The sequence below is a fragment of the Nymphaea colorata genome, chromosome 1, assembly GCF_008831285.2.
Source record: "Nymphaea colorata isolate Beijing-Zhang1983 chromosome 1, ASM883128v2, whole genome shotgun sequence".
Taxonomy (NCBI): Eukaryota; Viridiplantae; Streptophyta; class Magnoliopsida; order Nymphaeales; family Nymphaeaceae; genus Nymphaea; species Nymphaea colorata.
The window spans coordinates 30,785,369-30,803,683 of NC_045138.2; the positions used below are offsets into that span (position 1 = coordinate 30,785,369).

Below are 18,315 nucleotides of genomic sequence, written 5' to 3' on the forward strand. Positions count from 1 at the left end.
AAAAGGCTTCTGATATACCTCACTGGAAGGTTGCCAGCCACTTGGAACTTCAGACATTTGCCAGTTGTTGGTTTACAAAACAAGTGGTTGTTGGTGGAGAGGCTTTCATGGCAGAGTAGAGAAGGAAATGAACAGGGGAGGGGCAAAATGGAGACTTGAAGTTCCCATGTCTTAAAAGAATATTTGGGTTGTTTGGATTTTACCCAGATCCAATCCAAAATGTGCTCACATACCAAGCAGTACCTGCATCACTAATTTGGCATATGGACACTGGTAAAGCTACTCACCCATGTGACTTGGGTTTCAAATGAGAACGATGTTACTGATTTGTAGCTCAGTATGATGTGAGTAGTCCCTCTCTCTCTCTCTCACACACACACACACACACACACAGAGAGAGAGAGAGAGAGAGAGAGAGAGAGAGAGAGAGAGAGAGAGAGAGAGAGCAAACTATGGTAGGGAAGAATCGAGGCTTTATCCACTTCAGAAGCAGGATCGAGATTGTTTAGCTCTTTTCTATTAGGCTAGGTTCTGATAAGGGCACATTGTTGTTGTCACAGGGTTTGCTGACTCATATGTGCTTTTTTCCTACCCATTTGCTGCCTTGGGCTTCCATTCCAAACCAGTTGCAACTTACAAGTTCCCATTTATTAGTAACACATTGCCGGCCTATTCAGATGGCTGGACTAGGTTTTGTTCATTTGATTTCTCCCATATGTCCTGCATTTGACTCTGCCTGATGTTACCATGATAATTCTAGGAGACTTAGGAGCTGTGGTTTCTCACATGGGGATTACTGTACAAGCAGGTACCCACTATATTAGGCAGGTTCCTTCTTAAGAAAAGGTATTTGCTAGGGTTCTCTATATGTAGGGTTTTTTGCTAACTGGGTCAACAAAAGTTGATTTATCTAGATATCATCATCTTTGTGCATGCACTTTCGAAAAGAATGGATGTCTTTATATTATCAAGTTTGCCTGGCTCATGCTTCAAGGTCTGTGTGAATTTTGTGCTACTGATTAATTTAATGCTGTTGCATCTAGCTTTTAGCATTTCTAACTTTTTTATAAGTTTGCAAGTTTAAACATGCTTGTTCATGTTTTATCGCCTCCAGCCTTCTCTTGTCAGCTTTCAACCTTCTCTCAAGTACACATGATGGACTTCTCATGTTCTGCTGCCCCTTCTCATGACTGAGGAAGTTCTCAACATTCTCAGATGCACTCAATGCTTCACATTTTTCTGTTGTGTGCTCCCTGATCAACTGAAATGCAAATCTGACACTTCCCTATTTTCTTTCAATGATTATGTTGGGCAGTTTTTCAAGGAAAAATTTACGTTTTTCCTCAAATGTGGAGGTAGCTCTAAATGAATTTGAAACTCTGCTGCTTTACTTCTTCAACTCCTTTCCTATCCATGCTCCTCAATTAATACGAATATACATCAAGGGTTGCCTCCTATCCATGTTATAAAGAGGGGACAGAACAGCTTTTTTTTTTCCTCCCTTCTTAATTATTGTAGGTAGACTGTGTGGTTCAGATGAACTTGAAATTTGGTTGATGCCATGAAACCTGTAGAATTTTTGGCTTTGACAACCATGGTGGTGGTTCTATTCAGTTCTGAAATTCTCTTTGGCAGCATCTCATGTACTTGGTTTGTCATTGTCCATCCAATAGAAAACAGATAAAGTGTAATATTTCTATGTATGATTGAGATCCTATGCTTTTGCTGGAGACTTGAAGTTAAACTTACCTGTGTTGGATGTGTGTGATTTTTCTTGTTCCTGGTGCTACGCTCTTTTTCCTAATTTCTCTTTGGTAAAGACTGTTTCTGTGTTTTTGCTATTTTTTGGTAATTATGGTTGTCCTCGTATTTTACAGGAACAAAAACTTAGGGATGAAATTCAGCATCTTGAGAAGGAGCGGGATAGATATGAAGAAATGACAGAGAGCCGTATTATGGAGTTGAAAAAGCAAGAAACAGTGATTTCTAAATGTCTTGAAGAACTCAATAAGTTAAAAATGCAAAGGGATGAATTGCAAGACAAGCGCAAGTACGGCACACACTTCTGTGTTTGTGTCAATACCATGTGATCTTGCATAGTTGACGTTATCATAATTTTAATTATTGGATTATACTTCATCCAGATCCCTGTGGAAGAAAGAGAGTGATCTTTCATCAGAAATTGATAAACTGAGTACGGAAGTAGCAAAAGCAGAAAAGAGTCTTGATCATGCAACTCCTGGTGTGAGTATTAGTTTTTATTTCTCTAAAAGTCAAAGTTTGCTGCTTTTTCTATAGTTTCCATTCTCATATATCTACTGAAGATGCAAGTTTACTTCGAACATTTACATTTCTTTGTTCTTCCCTTGCCTTGAACTATAGTTGTGGCATCTTTGGTTGTTTGAGTTGTTTAATAGTTGTTGAGGAAGTCAAGTACCACATTCAATAAAAGAAATCTAGTTAAGCGATTTTTTTATCTTGTTTAGCTGTTTCTCAGATATTATTAAGTGCCAGTGTTCCTTGATGTGATTAGCTTTCTGGTTTTTGGCAGGAAGGTCCTGCTAATGTCAATCAAACGATATGTAAGGATATTTATTTGATAGACATGGATATACCTTAGCTATTCTTGATGTTCCCCTACTCATCTTCAATGCTTTCGAAAATCTTGCATAGCTTTCATGAGTCATCCAAGGAGATTTACACTATTAGGATGGAGGGAAAACAAAGGATACTAAATGATGGAAAGGAAAGAAAAAGAAAAGAGAGGGATGAACAGTGGGGAGGGAAGGGAAAGGAGATAGTTATATATAATTCTCTCTCTCTCTCTCTCTCTCTCTGTCTTTCTCTATAATAACTTGCCTAGTCTTGAAAAAATTCCTTAAAAAAATGTATACAGTTCCTTTGTTATCTGATTCTCCACCTTATCTTGAGCATATCTGTCCATCACTTTATTTTCCTGAGCATATTTTTTTTTTATTTACAAACATTTCATTATTCATTAAAAATTGAACAATCTAAACATTGGAGTTATAAGTAAATTACTCTTCACTGCTGTATTTCCTACACATTCATTGAAGAATCGTTTTTCTTCTGTTACTATTCTGCTGATTCTGTTACAATTTGTCAAAGACTCAAAAAGTTTATCATGTAGGAAATAGAAAGGATTTTGATCTTGTTGTCTCATGCTTGTGGTTATACTTTGTTTCAAACAATCATAGAACATTTGTATTTTCGATTCGTGCTTATGGGAACAGCCGCAACCCATAGAAGGTGCATCAACAAATGTGGAGCAGCGAGCAAAACTAATACAAACACAAAAGAAAAAAAAATGCACTCACATATATCTCCGTGTGAAAAACTAGTTGCTTGACTCTTTATATGCTACAACAACAATTATTTATTGTTGAATAATATGTGTTAGGTGGTATTTTTGAATATTTAAGAGTTTAGGAACAGCTCTTTATAAATAAGGGTTTTATTTGTGGACCTCTTTTGTAATTTGTTACTTTACCCTAGTTCCCATTTAACATGAGATTAGGGCAGCTTTAGTCAATACGATAGAAAGTTCTCTCTCTCTCTCTCTTTCTCTCGTTCTCTTCTCTTCTCTCCCTTGGCTGCACGTAACATGGTATCAGAGCCCAACCTTCCTTGGGACTGAAACCTCTCTCACTGTGCTCATCCTCTGTCTCTCTCTTCCTCTTCTTCTATTCTCGTGGATAGTTCTGAGAGCACGACAGGCTGAACGTGCATATTAGGCTTGATCTAGGGTTTTCTTAAGCAAAAGATTAAAAACCTTAGATCGATGCCCTGTTGAAGTGGACGTGGATGGACGTTGCAGGTGTCTCCCTCACGTGGCAGAAGTTTCCTTTGTGGTCGGTGGTCACTATTTGGTGAATGGAAGTCGCTGCAGCCGTGGATATTACAACCTTTTTTTTTTTCAGCCGTGGATCTGCCCTAGGGTTCTGTCAACCGTGGATATGTCCTTCCTCTTGTTGGATGTTGCTGCCGTCGATTTGCTCTAAATTTCAGTCAGCCGTGGATCTCTAGGTGATATCTGTCCTTCTTTTTGTTGGATATTGCACCCGTGAATATGAATTCTTTCTTTATCGTGGATCTGCCCTAGCTGGTGTTGGATGTTGCAATAGTCGACCTGCTCTAAGTTTCAGTCAGCCTTGGATCTGCCCTAGGTGCGATCTGGTCTAAGTTTCAGTCAGCTGCGGGTTAAAATTCCTTTATCATTTGCATACTTTATCGTCCCTTTCTGCAGTATATATATATATTAGTGCTGTTCTCTTTTTGTGGGAGTTGTGATGGAGCTTGGACAGCCGTCTAATATGGGAGACAATTCTAAGATCGAGTCTCATACTGAATACAAGGTGGTTGGGAATCATTTCTTCTATGGTTCTACTGTGAAATTAGATGGTCACAACTATGAAATCTGGTCACGAATGTTTATGATGTCTGTAGTAGGACATCAGAAAGACCATATCATTGATGAAGATGAACCGAGTGTTAAAACTGGGAAATATGCCACATGGAAAGAAGATAATAGTATTGTTATGTCCAGGATCATGAACAGTGTGCAGACGGATATAGCTCCTACTCTTGCCTACAATACGACTGCCAAACATATGTGGACGTTCTTGAGACAAACTTATTCTCATGACAAGAATGTCTCAAAAATTTTACAAGTTGAGGAAGAGTTACTTAAACTGCAGCAAGGTGAATTGGAACTATCTCAATACTTTGCTTCAGTTAAAGCTGCGTATGAACGATTGAAGGCTCTTCGACCTCCATGTCAGGCATGTTACAGGACGCATTTTGAGCAGACTATGGTGACTAAGTTCTTGGCTGGTTTGTCCCCTAAGTATGAGGTTGCAAAAGTTCTGATGCTTACTGGAGCAGAAATTCCAGATCTTGCTGAGGCATATAATAGACTCAGTAGATTGGCTGTATCTCTCTCTCAGTCCCAGAGTGAGTCTCTTTCTGCAACCTTAGCTGTGTTTGGAGGGCGTGGGCAAGCCACTAGGGGAAGAGGCTCAGGTCGTGGTGTAGGGGGTAGAGGAAGATTTCAATGTACATTCTGTGGAAAATTGGGACATTTGGAAGATAGATGTTGGGACAAACATGGTAGACCGGCTTCTACCTCCCATGGCAGGGGATCTAGTACTTCAGGGGGCAGAGGGACCTTCTCTTCTCATATTCCTGTAGGGTCTACCCGAGTTGCTACACCACTGGGAGAGACTCCTTCCTCGATGAATTCTGGGAACTCCACAGTGACTATGAGTAAGGCAGAGTATGATCAGCTTATGGCTCAGCGACCTCCTCCTACCACGATGTCTACAGCTGCCTCCTCAGTCATGGTGGATTCTGTTGCTAGTACTTCTTCTCATGAATCAGGTATCATGTGGATTATTGATTCTACTGCTTCGAAACACTTTTGTAGTCAGCCTCACGTATTTACTTCATTGCATCGTTTTCCACAGCCTTAACATGTTAGGCTTGCCAACGGAAAGCTTTCTCCTATTATGGGAATTGGGGATGTTAAACTTCTTGGTTCTATCTTTCTTTCCCATGTTTTATATGCTCCAGAGTTTCCTGCTAACCTTCTATCTGTTACTCAGTTGACGAAAGATTTGCGTTGTAGAGACCTATTTGATCCTGGTTCATGTGTTTTTCAGGACTTGCAAAATGGGAAGACGATTGGTGGCGGCCATGAGCACAAGAGAGTTTACTTATTGTCGGAACGAGTGGAGGGCGTGGCATCTATGGCTCTATCTAAGCCAACTCCATATCAGTGGCATCTCCGTCTAGGCCATCCTTCATTATCCAAGCTTCGTGGTGTTCTCCCTAATATTTCTGTGTCTGAGTCATTCCAGTGTGATGCCTGTCAATTGGGCAAACACACTAGAAGTAGTTTTCCTTCCAGCAGTAGTCCGTCGAGTCATGTAGTTTTTGATCTTATTCATGTTGATGTTTGGGGGCGTAGCCGGGCCAAATTTAGGTATTACCTTGTTATTGTTGGTGATTTTTTTTCGTCTTAGTTGAGTGTTCTTGTTAAAAGAGAGGTCTGAAGTTATTTGTATTGTTCAAAATTTCATTATTGAAATAAAGACTCAGTTTGGTTCCATTGTCAAAAACATTCGCATGATAATGCTTGTGAGTTCAAATCCAATACCCTGCTACAGTTTTACACCAAATATGGAATATGTCCTCAATTCACTTGCCCCCACACTTCTCAACAAAATGGTGTTGCCGAACGTAAACATCGTCAGCTACTTGACATGGCTCGCACTCTCATGATACATAGTTGTGTTCTGCTGCAATTTTGGGGTAATGCCATACTCACTGCATGTTACCTAATTAACCGTCTTCCATCATCGTCTATTGGCAATCAAATTCCCATTCAAGTTCTCTATCCAGATAGACCCCTGTTTTCCCTTCCACCCAAAGTCTTTGGGTGCACTTGTTTTTTTACATCCTTGGTCCTAATAAAGACAAACTTGGTGCACAATCAATTAAATGCATTTTCATTGGTTATCCAAAACACCAAAAGGGTTATATCTGTTTTGACTCCCACACTCATAAGCAGTACATCAGTGCAGATGTTACATTCTTTGAGTCAAGTCCTTATTTTCACTCTACTCCATCAGTATCCGACAGGTCGTCATCTACGCCTTTACCTATCCCACTGGTTCCCCGCAGTCTGTTCCTTATGATTCATTTCCAAGTGCCAGCAGATTCCATGATCCTCCACTGGTCTACACCCGCCGACACACTCCTGCTCAGGATTGTCCTCCAGTCGCTTCTCAGGATGTAAGTATTTTTGATGTTACTACCCCTGCCCAGGATGCTCCTGACATGTCTTTGGACTTACCCATTGCTTTACGCAAAGGCAAAAGACAATGTATTCTTCATCCTATATCTCAGTTTGTTTCTACTACTGGTATTGGTGGGCGTCTACAAAAATTTGTGTCAGCATTGTCAGTACATTCTATTCCCTCCAGCCACCAACTTGCGTTACTTGATCCTAAGTGGCGGCAGGCTATGCAGGATGAAATGGAGACTCTAATGCAAAGGGGCACATGGGAATTGGTTGATCCTCCATCTGGTTGTGAAGTTGTGGACTCCAAATGGGTATTTACCATCAAGTACCTATTTGATGGCTCAGTGGAGCGCTACAAAGCTCGTCTTGTAGCAAAAGGTTATACCCAAACCTATGGGGTGGATTTCTTTGAGACTTTTTCTCCTGTGGCAAGGATGGGCACCATACATCTTATTGTCTCTGTTGCAGTACATTATGATTGACCCTTATATCAGCTGGATGTCAAAAATGCCTTCTTATATGGAGATCTTGATGAGACCGTGTATATGCAGCAGCCTCCCGGTTTTGAACGTCAGGGGGAGTGTGATAAAGTGTGCAGGCTAAAGAAAGCTATATATTATGGCTTGAAACAAAGTCCTCGTGCTTGGTTTCATAAATTTTCAGAAGTTGTATTAAAATGTGGTTTCAAGAGATCTCAGCTGGACCATTCATTATTCATCAAGAAAGGATCTAGAGGTACTGTGGTGTTAGTGGTGTATGTTGATGATATTGTGTTGACAGGTGAATGTGAGCAGGAGGTAGCTCATACAAAGAAATTTCTACAACAACACTTTGTTATCAAAGATCTTGGCCAGCTACGATACTTCCTTGGCATTGAAGTTGCTCGTAGTAAGGAAGGAGTGGTGTTATCACAAAGGAAGTATGTTCTTGATCTGTTACAGGACACATGGATGCTGGGAGCTAAACCTGCAACTCTTCCTATGAACCCACGGGTACACCTATTTGATGATGAATCGAAAGAGGTAGCTTTTGGTAAGCTTCTCTATGTGACAGTAACTCGACTAGACATTAGTTTTGTTGTGGGAAAATTAAGCCAATTCATGGAAAAACCAAGAAAATCACATTGGGATGCAGCTATGTTGATTGTCAAGTACTTGAAGTCCTCCCCTGGCAAAGGTCTTTTCTTTAAAAAGGGTATATCTCTTGATGTCAAAGCTTATAGCGGTGCAGATTATGCAGGTTCAGTTGATGATAGGAAGTCCACCACAGGGTTTTGTGTGTTTGTGGGAGAAAATCTCATCTCTTGGAGAAGTAAGAAACAAAATGTTGTTTCTAGATCAAGTGCAGAGTCTGAATTATCGTGCTATGGCTCAAACGGTTGTTGAAATGACATGGTCTAGATTCTTACTTGAGAGTCTTGGTATTCCAACTTCTACTCCTATGAAGATGTTTTGTAATAATAAAGTGGCTACCTATATTGCCAATAATCTAGTATTTCATGAGAGGACAAAGCACATCGAAATATATTGCCACTATATTCGCGATATGGTTCAAGAGGGAATTATCTCAACTATACATGTAGCCTCTGAAGATCAAGCCACTGATATCTTCACCAAAGCCTTGCCTATTGCAGATGTTGTGACAAGCTGAGCATGATTAACATCTTGCCTACAGTGACACCCCAATGTTTTGTTTCCATCTTCATTTGTATACTTTTCAGTGGATCGACATAAAAAAACATGTATTTTATGCATATAAATGAGTTTGAGAAGCAAAAAATAAAATACATGTTTTTTTATGTCGATCCACTGAAAAGTATACAAATGAAGATGGAAACAAAACATTGGGGTGTCACTGTAGGCAAGATGGCCTTAGATGAATTAGGGGTTTTGTGGCGTAGCAAATGTTTTTTGATGCTTTGTTGATTTAGAGCACTATGCAGAGAGTTCACAGGTCTCATTAAAGAGTCAGGGTAAAATGGCGTTTTCTTGAAAACCCATTCCTTTCCCTCCAATCTTCCCAACTTTGGAGGGATTGGAAATACACTTTTGTGTCCTTTCCTCTCCTCTTTGTTCGTTTCTCTCCAAACAGAAGTTTGTCTAATCCTTTCCTTTCCTTCCATTATAATTAGACAACCAGACACAAATTTTTCAATCATTCCATTTATTTCCCTCTGTTTCTCTGCATCCAAACAAGCTGAGAGGGTACTTCTTTGTATTTAGGCATATCTACAATTTTCATAAATGAAAGTACTACAGGTAGTTTTTTGAATTGGTTTCTTTAGTTGAAAATGGATCTGAAGAAATATCGGTTTCAAAGTTTCATTTTAAGAAATTCTATGCAAGCAACTCTAGATCTGACCCATGAATTTTGTGGTTACTCATGGCCTGGATCGTTTGCTCCCACTCACAAACAAAGTTTCTCTCTCCATTAGGCCTGAGTGAATTTTTTTAATGACCTCTCGGGCTTCTGAAAATAATTTATAATTTTTATTTATTTGAGTTCTATGAAAATGTCATGATTGAACTTGCTATTTATCCCGACATTTTGCATATATAAATCTAGAACTTTGTCAAAAAGGATCCTGAAGACTGTTGGATGCTCATTTTCCATATCCTGAATTGCTAATTGTTGATCATGAAATGATTGTATCTTCTTGCATGCCACTTTTGTGCATCAACTTAAACACATAATGAGGAGGAAATCTGTTTCTTTTCAATAAAGATGATATGTTCTCTTCTCTTGCCTTGGTTGTTGATGGGTGCATATGTTCCAGGATATTAGGCGAGGGCTAAATTCAGTAAGAAGAATATGCAGAGATCACAGAATTTCTGGGGTCCATGGTCCAGTTTTTGAGCTGCTTGATTGTGAAGATAAATTCTTTACAGCCGTTGAAGTGACTGCTGGGAATAGGTTATAAAGATATAACTCTCCTTCCTGTCATGATCAGTATGGGCATTTCTTCTCTCAGACGTTCAAAAGATTTTTTCTTTTCCTATTTTTGCAGTTTGTTTCATGTAGTGGTAGAGACAGATGACATATCTGCTACAATAATTAGAATTCTTACAGCAGAAAAAGGTGGCAGAGTTACTTTTATTCCATTGAACCGAGTGAAGGCACCACATGTAACATATCCACAAAGTTCTGATGTTGTGCCATTACTGAAGAAACTGAAGTTCTCATCCCGTTTTTCTCCTGCATTTGCACAGGTTTGGTTTTTCTATCATTGGAGCAAAATTTGAAGTATATGATGTCTCTTTTTTCAACTGCTCTTTATTTTGTATGCTTGCACTCATGCATACAGCTGGAAATGCATTTCCGAGTTTGTATTTGTCATTTATTTTATGTCATTTTTATAACCTTGAACAAGTACACATCACTTCTTCCTGTTGATGCTCGTATATTATAATTTATATGTTAATATGGTTATATCTGGATTAAATATGCAGGTGCAAAAATGCAAATGCAAACAAGTATTTATTCTCCTAATTTGTGTATGAATTATTCTGGTACCTCTGTTGTTATTTACCTCTTCATCTCTCTCTTTTGTTCTCTCTTGTCGACCCACAATTTTTCTGTATATCTTCCTATGTTGCACATAGATACACATATGGAGACTTCAATTGCCAGCTTTCCATGAATACAGCCAAAACTCTGTGGCCTGTATTTTCTTTTATGATCTTGATTCTTGTTTTCTGTTGACTTATAGTCTTTCCTTTACAATTTGTTATTTTCATGCACATCGTAAGCATGGTTTTACAATGTCGTGTTTTTTGCAATAATGATTTGAAATTGTTTTTCACGAGGTTGTGCTTGATTGTGATACTCGTTCTCCATTGTTATTAAAAAAAGGACTATGTATAGTGTACTGCTATCCTTTTTGCCATTTCTCAACATACTAATTTTCAGGATTACTACATTGTACCAGGCATATTTGACATTCCTTTCATGATGAATGCATAACCAAACTAAATAAATATGCGTTGCAATCATTTTTTCGTTTCTTGTTTTTGGTTGTATGGGCATTAAAAGTGTAAATTTGGAGCCAATGTTTGAAATAACAAAGAAGTCCTGACAAAACACCGAGATTTGGAATGAGCCTTTGAAGTAACAAAGAAAACTTGACCAAAACTCTAGATCTAAACCCTAAAAATTCACAAAATATGCACCTAACACGCAAGAAAAAAGCTCTATATAAAACAAGAGGCAGGCTGGGATTGGGAGCATACCACATATATACTAGAGAGATGGAAGGGCCTTTACAAGAGAGGGGTAATGGCAAAGGGCCTCTTATATATGTGTCTGTGTATGTGTGTTTGTATGTATTGCACTTTAGCAGGAAGCCTTGAGAGTGAGCAACCAAAAGATAAATGTTATGATATGGATAAGGCATAGATCACCTCTTTTTTTCCTAGTTCAAATGATTTCCTGTTTGTACAGTCTCATTCTTGATTCATGCTTCTGTTAGGTTTTTGGTAGGACTGTAGTTTGTCGTGACTTGGATGTTGCCACAAAGGTTGCACGTTCAAATGGACTAGATTGCATTACTTTGGAAGGTATGGTAGAGTAATGTTTTAATGTTTTATATGTTGATTCTCTTTGGATATGGTTTTCATGCCTGCTGATCATTTGCCTAAATGTTTGATGTAGGTGATCAAGTAAGCAAGAAAGGTGGGATGACAGGAGGATTTTATGATTACAGACACTCTAAGTTGAAGTTAATTAAGTCAATTCGACAAAATGTGGGCTCGATAAAATCAAAACAAGAAGACTTGGAGAAAGTTAGAAACGCTATTCAAGATATCCTTTCTAAACTGTTAGTCACATCAGCCGTACTTTATTCTTTTCTCTGCCTGTTAGTATTTGGCCATCTCTTCCTGCTTTCCTCGCACATATGCATATGCAAGAAAGCCTGTGCTATTTCTCAAGCATATCATGTAAAGATGTTTCAATTATGAAAGCATTTCGTTATTATTGTCACTATGTGCAGGAAAAAGGTACTATGAGGCACGAGCCAGTCTACTTTTCTCTCTCTAGTGTAGGATTTTCATGTTTTTTAATTCCTATAATCATATGCATCCATTTTTAGAATTAGATTTATCAAGAAAAGTTTAAAGCACTGGGAGGCACACCCAGGAGGCATTCTTTTGGGAGTCATAACCTAATCGCTATGCAGTTGTACTTGCACCGATGTGACATATTTTCACTGGCACTGGCCAAAAGGAATTTTGTGCTATTAATATTTTCAGATATTAAGAGTAGCAGTTTATAAGGTTTACTGTAGAATTCTGAAACTAAGTCAGATCTATCCTGTATAACTTTTAAGGTATCTGAGTTCCATGACCTCAATAAGCTTTCTATACAATTGATTGCCAGACGGAGTTTGCATGTGGTTTGCTGCACTTGGTGTCTCCCCATTTTGTGCCAGACCTGTTTCTTTTTCCTTTACTTTTCATACAGATAGACCAAGACATTACCACACTGGTTACCGAGCAACAAAAGGTTGATGCGAAGCTTGGTCATCAGAAGTCTGAATTGGAACAGATTAAGCATGATATTTCTAATGCCAAGAAGCAGAAACAGTCAGTCTGTGATGCCCTTGAGAAGAAGGTAGGAGCAAAATCATCCTTATGGTGGGTTCACATGCCTTTACTGATACATCTTTTCTATTTCTTGTTAATAAAGTGATTAGTTTTGTTTCACAGAGAAAATTGCATGGAACCTGTGAAAACCATATTGCACAGCTAAGAGCTGGCATGTCTATTAAGGTTGCTGAGATGAAAACAGATCTGGTTGATCAGCTGACACCTGAAGAGAGGGATGACCTCTCACGGCTGAATCCAGAAATTACTGAGCTTAAGGAACAGCTTGTTGCTTGCAAAACAACCAGAATTGAGGTGATGCTTCTGTAATTACATTGTTGTTTTTAGCTTTTTATTCTTTCTGTCCTTCTGGGATGGTGACCCCAATGCTACTAATTTGTAGGTTGAAACCAGGAAAGGTGAGATTGAGACAAATCTGTCAACTAATCTTGTAAGGCGACAAGAGGAGCTGAAGGCAATGATATCCTCAGAAAATCTGAAGGCTTTCTCTTTGGAAATTGAACAGAAGAGGACTGAGCTGAAGCATGCAAAAGTGTCTGTTAATGAACTATCAAAGCAGTACAATTGTAAGATATTAAGGTTATGACTAGTTATTCTTTGTTTTGATGCTTGTGGTTTTGACTATGGTGGATTCACTGTTTCTGGCAGCAATCATTGATAATGTTGAGAAAATTATGAGAAATATCAATGGCATTAAAAGTGAGAAAGAGAGGCTTAAGGTATTTCCTTCAGATGCTATCTGCCTTTGGCAACGCTAATTGCTTTGGTATATTTAGATTTTTATAGGTGCTTACTGGAGACTGAGATCTTGAGGCATTTGGCAGGCTGTAGAAGACAATTATCAACGGACCATTCAGGATGAAGCTAAAATGTCAGAACAGCTAGTTAACAAAAGAAACCTTCTGATATCTAAACAAGAAGATTACATGAAGAAAATTAGAGACTTGGGATCACTGCCTTCAGATGCTTTTGAGAAGTATTGTTCTCAACATTTTTCTTCTTTGTGGAAATGCATATAACTACTTTCAAGAAGATTTTTCTTCCTTCAAGTATGCATAAAGTTAACCAGCTTTTCAGCTATTTAAGAATGCTGTCCAATGAAAGTTGTATTAGACTAGTTGCCTACTTTGAATTTAAAACATAAAAAATAATTTGCCTTTGGAATTTTAATGTTTTTCTTTGTAAACTTGGTGGCCGTAAACTTGTCACTTATAATTTATAAACATGTGCTTTCTGCTAGTAATGTGTGTAGTGTCATGGTTATGCATGCATGTCCCTCGTTTATGAGTTTGTCATGTCCTCCTACCTATTGAGTCTTCTTAGTTTGCTATACTTCCCTGGCAGACTATTTCTATGGTATATGATCATAACTACGTTGACTTCAGTGTCAGCATATTCCCTCTGCAAGGGACTTTGGTTTTGTGCTAATGTCATTTGGTTTGTCAGGTTGCAATTCTCTCATGATCGTAGGTGGTTTTCCTGGTTGTTGCCATTTCCTATTTTTATAGGCCTTTAAGCTTATTGTTGCAGGTCTAGTCTTGAGACAATCACTTTAACTAGATCTTTTCCATGAGATAACAACCTTATCTAGCATCTCTTCTCTATAACACATTTATACAACCCTTGCTTCACAAGCTTCTGCCCATACGTTAGACTGCCAAGTTTAGTAGTTTGAAGAAGCTTCAAATATGGACTAGTTGTAAGAACCAGATTACCCTTGTCATGTTCTGTTATCATTATTTATGTTTGAATTGACTTCTTTTCTGCTATATCAACTGGACTTCTTTGCTGGCCATCATTTAATACGTGTTTGTGGGTGACAGCATGCATGTAGATGCTAGTATGTGATTCACATGATCCTATGTGTTTATATGAGCTTGAGGGTGCTTTTTTTATGCTTATTTGCACACCCATATGTGTTTCCAGTGGTGGTCTTTATCATTTTTTTGTAGCTTGACTATGGCATTGAAGTATGTTGAAACATCATGCTCTGTCATACTGGAAACTTCAGTCATTTAGCATTTCGTGATTTCATGCTCTTAAATCTGATTTGGAAGAGCTGGAGTTCAAAATCGGTCTTCTTTACTCTTGTAATTACAACTTGACAGGTACAAACGGAAGAATGTCAAGGAGTTGCACAAGATGCTTCATAGGTGCAATGAGGAACTTAAACAGTTTAGCCATGTCAACAAAAAAGCCCTTGATCAATATGTAAATTTCACAGAACAGAGGGAGGAGCTACAGAAGCGGCAAGCTGAACTTGATGCAGGTGATGAGGTATCATGAGTATCACATCTTTCCCATTCAGAGCTCCTTTCTTGCTTGGTGTACAATACAGAAAAGATACTTATCTGACTGATGCCTTTTCTTTAGAAAATTAGGGAGCTTATTTCAGTCTTGGATCAGAGAAAGGATGAATCAATAGAGCGCACTTTTAAAGGTGTTGCAAAAAACTTCCGTGAAGCTTTTGCAGAGCTTGTGCAAGGAGGTTATGGTTCCTTAGTGATGATGAAGAAAAAGGTCAATCTCTTGATCTCCTGAAAGGATTAGCAATGTTTTCATTTAGCCTTTTTCCCCTTTTTGGTGAAAATTTTTGATGAATTTAGTACAGCTACAGAGGTGTTGAAATCATTTGCTCATTAATGAATGTTAGCTTTGATTGTAAGAAAATGTTATGGGTTTTGTTCACTCTCCTTTTTTTCCTACTATGTATTTTCTATTATTTGCCTTTTGCCACAGGATGGGGAGCTTGGTGATGATGATTATGATGAGGACGGGGCACGTGAAGCTGATCCTGAAGGAAGGGTGGAAAAGTACATTGGTGTGAAAGTAAAGGCATGTGTGAAACTTGCCATCTGTTATTTTTTGCATTCAACTGCTCTAGAAAAAGTGATAGGACAAGTATTTCCATGTTTTATGTCCCTTTTTTCCCTCAATTCATATGTATCATCCCACTGGGTGCAATGTAAGTGTTTAATGTGCATTGATCTATTCTCCTGAATGAGAGCTTGTCTAGTGCATATCATGGTTAATATGCAGTATTTACTGTTTAGTTGTCACTTTATCAAATTTCTGGTCAACTTTTGCTTTGCCAACAGGCACCTCTATCACTGACTTTGTTGTTTTATTTGAATATTTATTATAGGGATCGTTAATACATATTCACACATTGTTCAAGGTTTAGTTTTACATCTTTCTTAGATCTTGGTTGAATGTCTTCTTCTCCTCTTTCCGTCCACACCTGTGCTAGAAATTTTAAGAACCCTGAACCCCTTTGAATGAAGAGTGTATGGTCGAGATGGAACATCTGCCTCAGATTTTTTCTCCACCATTGATACCCTTATTGTTGTTGCTCTTTGCTTCTTCTAACTCTTGCTTTTTTTTAGCTTGAGTTGTGCACATCTTGTTGGTGGGTCTGTTTAGATCTTGGCTTGAAACTTGAGAAGGCTTGATGCCATTTAGGGCCGGGTTTGCTCAAGTAGAGCTACTTGGTCTTCCCATGGGCATGTTGGTTGAAAAAATCTAAATCAAGTTGAAATGTGAATTAAATAAATGATGTCACATACGCCATTTGTGTCAAGTTAAAAATACTTTTTGAAATGACTGCATCAGGTCAGTAAGTTTACATTGTGTCAATGTCGAAGTTTAGGGTGAAGAATATAATTTGCTCCTAATTTTGTTCTTCAGCGAGAGAGAGAGAGGGAGAGTTTCAAAAATATAAGTATATATGCTTTGCCAATTCAAAGTTCTCTACAGACAAAAAATATCATGATATTTTCAAAACCATGTAAATGATAAAAATATATTCTACTAGTATAACGAGAATATGCCATCTTGATTTATGACTTTAAATCCTACTTTGAGAACAGAAAATCATCTGAAAATTTTGATCCTTTCTTAAGTTCTAAAATACGGATATAAGGTCATTTCAGGACAAGCAGATCATTTATCAATTATAATAAAGAGTAGTAGCTTCAACAGAATGATTCATCAGGGCCTTATGAAAATTTAGAATTCTGATTCCATAACCAATCTCAATGGAGTGGGTTCACCAAGAAGAAGAGCCTCACATGCAAGAATGGACTTAGGCACGAGTAATCAGGCCTGGGTGCCGATAATGCCGACACATGGCCTAGAGGGTCATCCTACAAAATGGCGTGTTAATGACCATTGTGGGATGGTTGGTCTTGGTCCATTATGGTGTTTTTTTTTTTTTCTCTTTAACTGGCCGTGGATGGGTTTTCTTACCCCTTCCATTACTTATAGCTTGTTGGTCTTGGTCCATTATGATGTTTTTTTTTTCCCTTTTAACTGGCGCTGGATGGGTTTTCTTACCCCTTCCATTACTTATATTTTCCTTCTTCACTATTGCTTATGTGGAACTGATGTTTCAAAATAGTGGAGCAAAAACTTGGGTTGGTATTGTGTACAGAAAATTGAATTCAGGCTTTTCATTACATTTTATTTTGTTAATGTACTCTGGGGAACTCCATGTGGCTCAAAGCTTAAGATTATTTTGGATAGAAATTAGAAAACTGAATTTTCAATGTGAAGGCATTTTTTGTGTAAAATAGGTTCTCCCATAAACGTACAAAATTTAGGTTTCCCGAAAACCCGAAACCTACTGCAGAACTATTTTCTAATCTGGGCTTGATGTACATGGGGGAACTTGAAACTGTCATGCCACTTGCCATCTTGTGGGTGCTTGGTGGTTAAGACTTGACAAGTTGAGACTTGACAGGAAATTGCAATCAAAGTCGGATAGTAATATCTTGGTTCATTTTGCAGTTAGAGACCTGCACTGCTGCAGAAAACATGTTTTTATTAGATTTTTCTTAATCATTTTCCAGTCACATGCTGGCAGAGAAGTGGCCATGATTCTAACTGCCTGTCGTTGATCTGAAAACAGAAAGGTTCTGTGTAATTTTATGCGTCTGAACTTTATTTATTGATAATCGGGGTTTGTCTAACAACCCTGGTTTTACAAAGTTCATCCATTTTGGATCTTATAAAATCAATTATTAAGTGCACGAATTTTGTGATCTGGTAAACCATATGTTCCTGTTGCCCACATTGCATTATTTGTAACTATTCTTTTGGTGTAGCAAATAGGTGGTCATATCCTGTTGTCGATTTCCATCTTCAAGTTTTATGCATATGTAATTTTCTGTACTTTCTGTTACAGGTTTCCTTCACTGGCCAGGGTGAGACTCAGTCAATGAAGCAGCTCTCTGGAGGTCAGAAAACCGTAGTGGCTCTGGCGTTGATCTTTGCCATACAACGTTGTGATCCTGCACCTTTTTACCTTTTTGATGAGATAGATGCAGCCTTGGATCCACAGTACAGGACTGCAGTTGGAAGTATCCTACATAACTGTTCTTTCCAAGGTTACCATACTGTTTCTTTCTCTGCATACATGCACTTGTACTGCCACCTTATCTTGATAATTGTTTTGCTGCTTGGTTTCAAAGTCACATGCACTGGCTGCTTCATTGAGCCACTACTTTATGCTTAACATGTCTTGACTCTTTGTTCTCTTTTATGAGATTAACTCCACCGGACAGCTACTATAATGTGCTCTTAACAAAACAAATGCTATTTTACTTTTGGTGTCTCAGAGCCTGTATCTTAGTCTTATTGGCCATGCTAAGCATAAGAAGTGATTCTCAGGAGCCAGACGTTGACTTAGCTTGGGTGCCTCCATGTATGACCTTTTCTAGCTGTCATTTCAATGCATGAAACACAGACATGGACATGCAGACGCACATGACCAAGTTTGTCCATTCATATGTTTCATTCTGATGGCTTGTTAATTTCATTGGGCATGCAGTTGGTCAAGTTTTTCTATTTAGGTCTCTGATGCTAGTTGTCCATTTCCTTGGAGGT

General features: G+C 38.4%; 2 protein-coding genes across 9 annotated transcripts in view; both read left to right on the top strand.

Annotated features, from left to right (window-relative positions):
* The window catches only part of LOC116252616 (structural maintenance of chromosomes protein 3), a 31,340-nt gene that overhangs the window by 11,330 nt on the left and 1,695 nt on the right, over positions 1-18,315 (top strand). For 6 of the 8 annotated variants that reach the window (XM_031627022.2, XM_031627003.2, XM_031627040.2 and 3 more), the window contains exons 14-28: positions 1,878-2,050; positions 2,145-2,244; positions 9,603-9,739; positions 9,834-10,035; positions 11,295-11,382; positions 11,477-11,626; positions 12,285-12,436; positions 12,532-12,723; positions 12,812-12,995; positions 13,078-13,148; positions 13,254-13,405; positions 14,538-14,706; positions 14,803-14,949; positions 15,169-15,264; positions 17,615-17,789. In XM_031627022.2, coding sequence (XP_031482882.1) covers positions 1,878-2,050; positions 2,145-2,244; positions 9,603-9,739; positions 9,834-10,035; positions 11,295-11,382; positions 11,477-11,626; positions 12,285-12,436; positions 12,532-12,723; positions 12,812-12,995; positions 13,078-13,148; positions 13,254-13,405; positions 14,538-14,706; positions 14,803-14,949; positions 15,169-15,264; positions 17,615-17,789 — 2,188 coding nt within the window. Of the gene's footprint in view, positions 1-1,877; positions 2,051-2,144; positions 2,245-9,602; positions 9,740-9,833; positions 10,036-11,294; positions 11,383-11,476; positions 11,627-12,284; positions 12,437-12,531; positions 12,724-12,811; positions 12,996-13,077; positions 13,149-13,253; positions 13,406-14,537; positions 14,707-14,802; positions 14,950-15,168; positions 15,265-17,614; positions 17,817-18,047; positions 18,077-18,315 lie in introns of those variants that run through there. The other 2 variants (XM_050077195.1, XM_031627049.2) reach the window with 2 other exon arrangements.
* Positions 3,062-5,815, top strand: LOC116252647 (uncharacterized). Its single transcript, XM_031627061.2, has 2 exons — positions 3,062-5,400; positions 5,682-5,815. The coding sequence occupies exons 1-2, from the start codon at positions 4,311-4,313 to the stop codon at positions 5,717-5,719; spliced, it is 1,128 nt and encodes a 375-aa protein (XP_031482921.1). The 5' UTR covers positions 3,062-4,310; the 3' UTR covers positions 5,720-5,815.

Bases quoted from the DNA above. Each gene is read 5' to 3' on its own strand.
- LOC116252647 (XM_031627061.2), top strand. From the start codon at position 4,311: ATGGAGCTTGGACAGCCGTCTAATATGGGAGACAATTCTAAGATCGAG. The intron at 5,401-5,681 runs GTATCATGTGGA...TGTGTTTTTCAG, and splicing joins TACTTCTTCTCATGAATCAG to GACTTGCAAAATGGGAAGAC.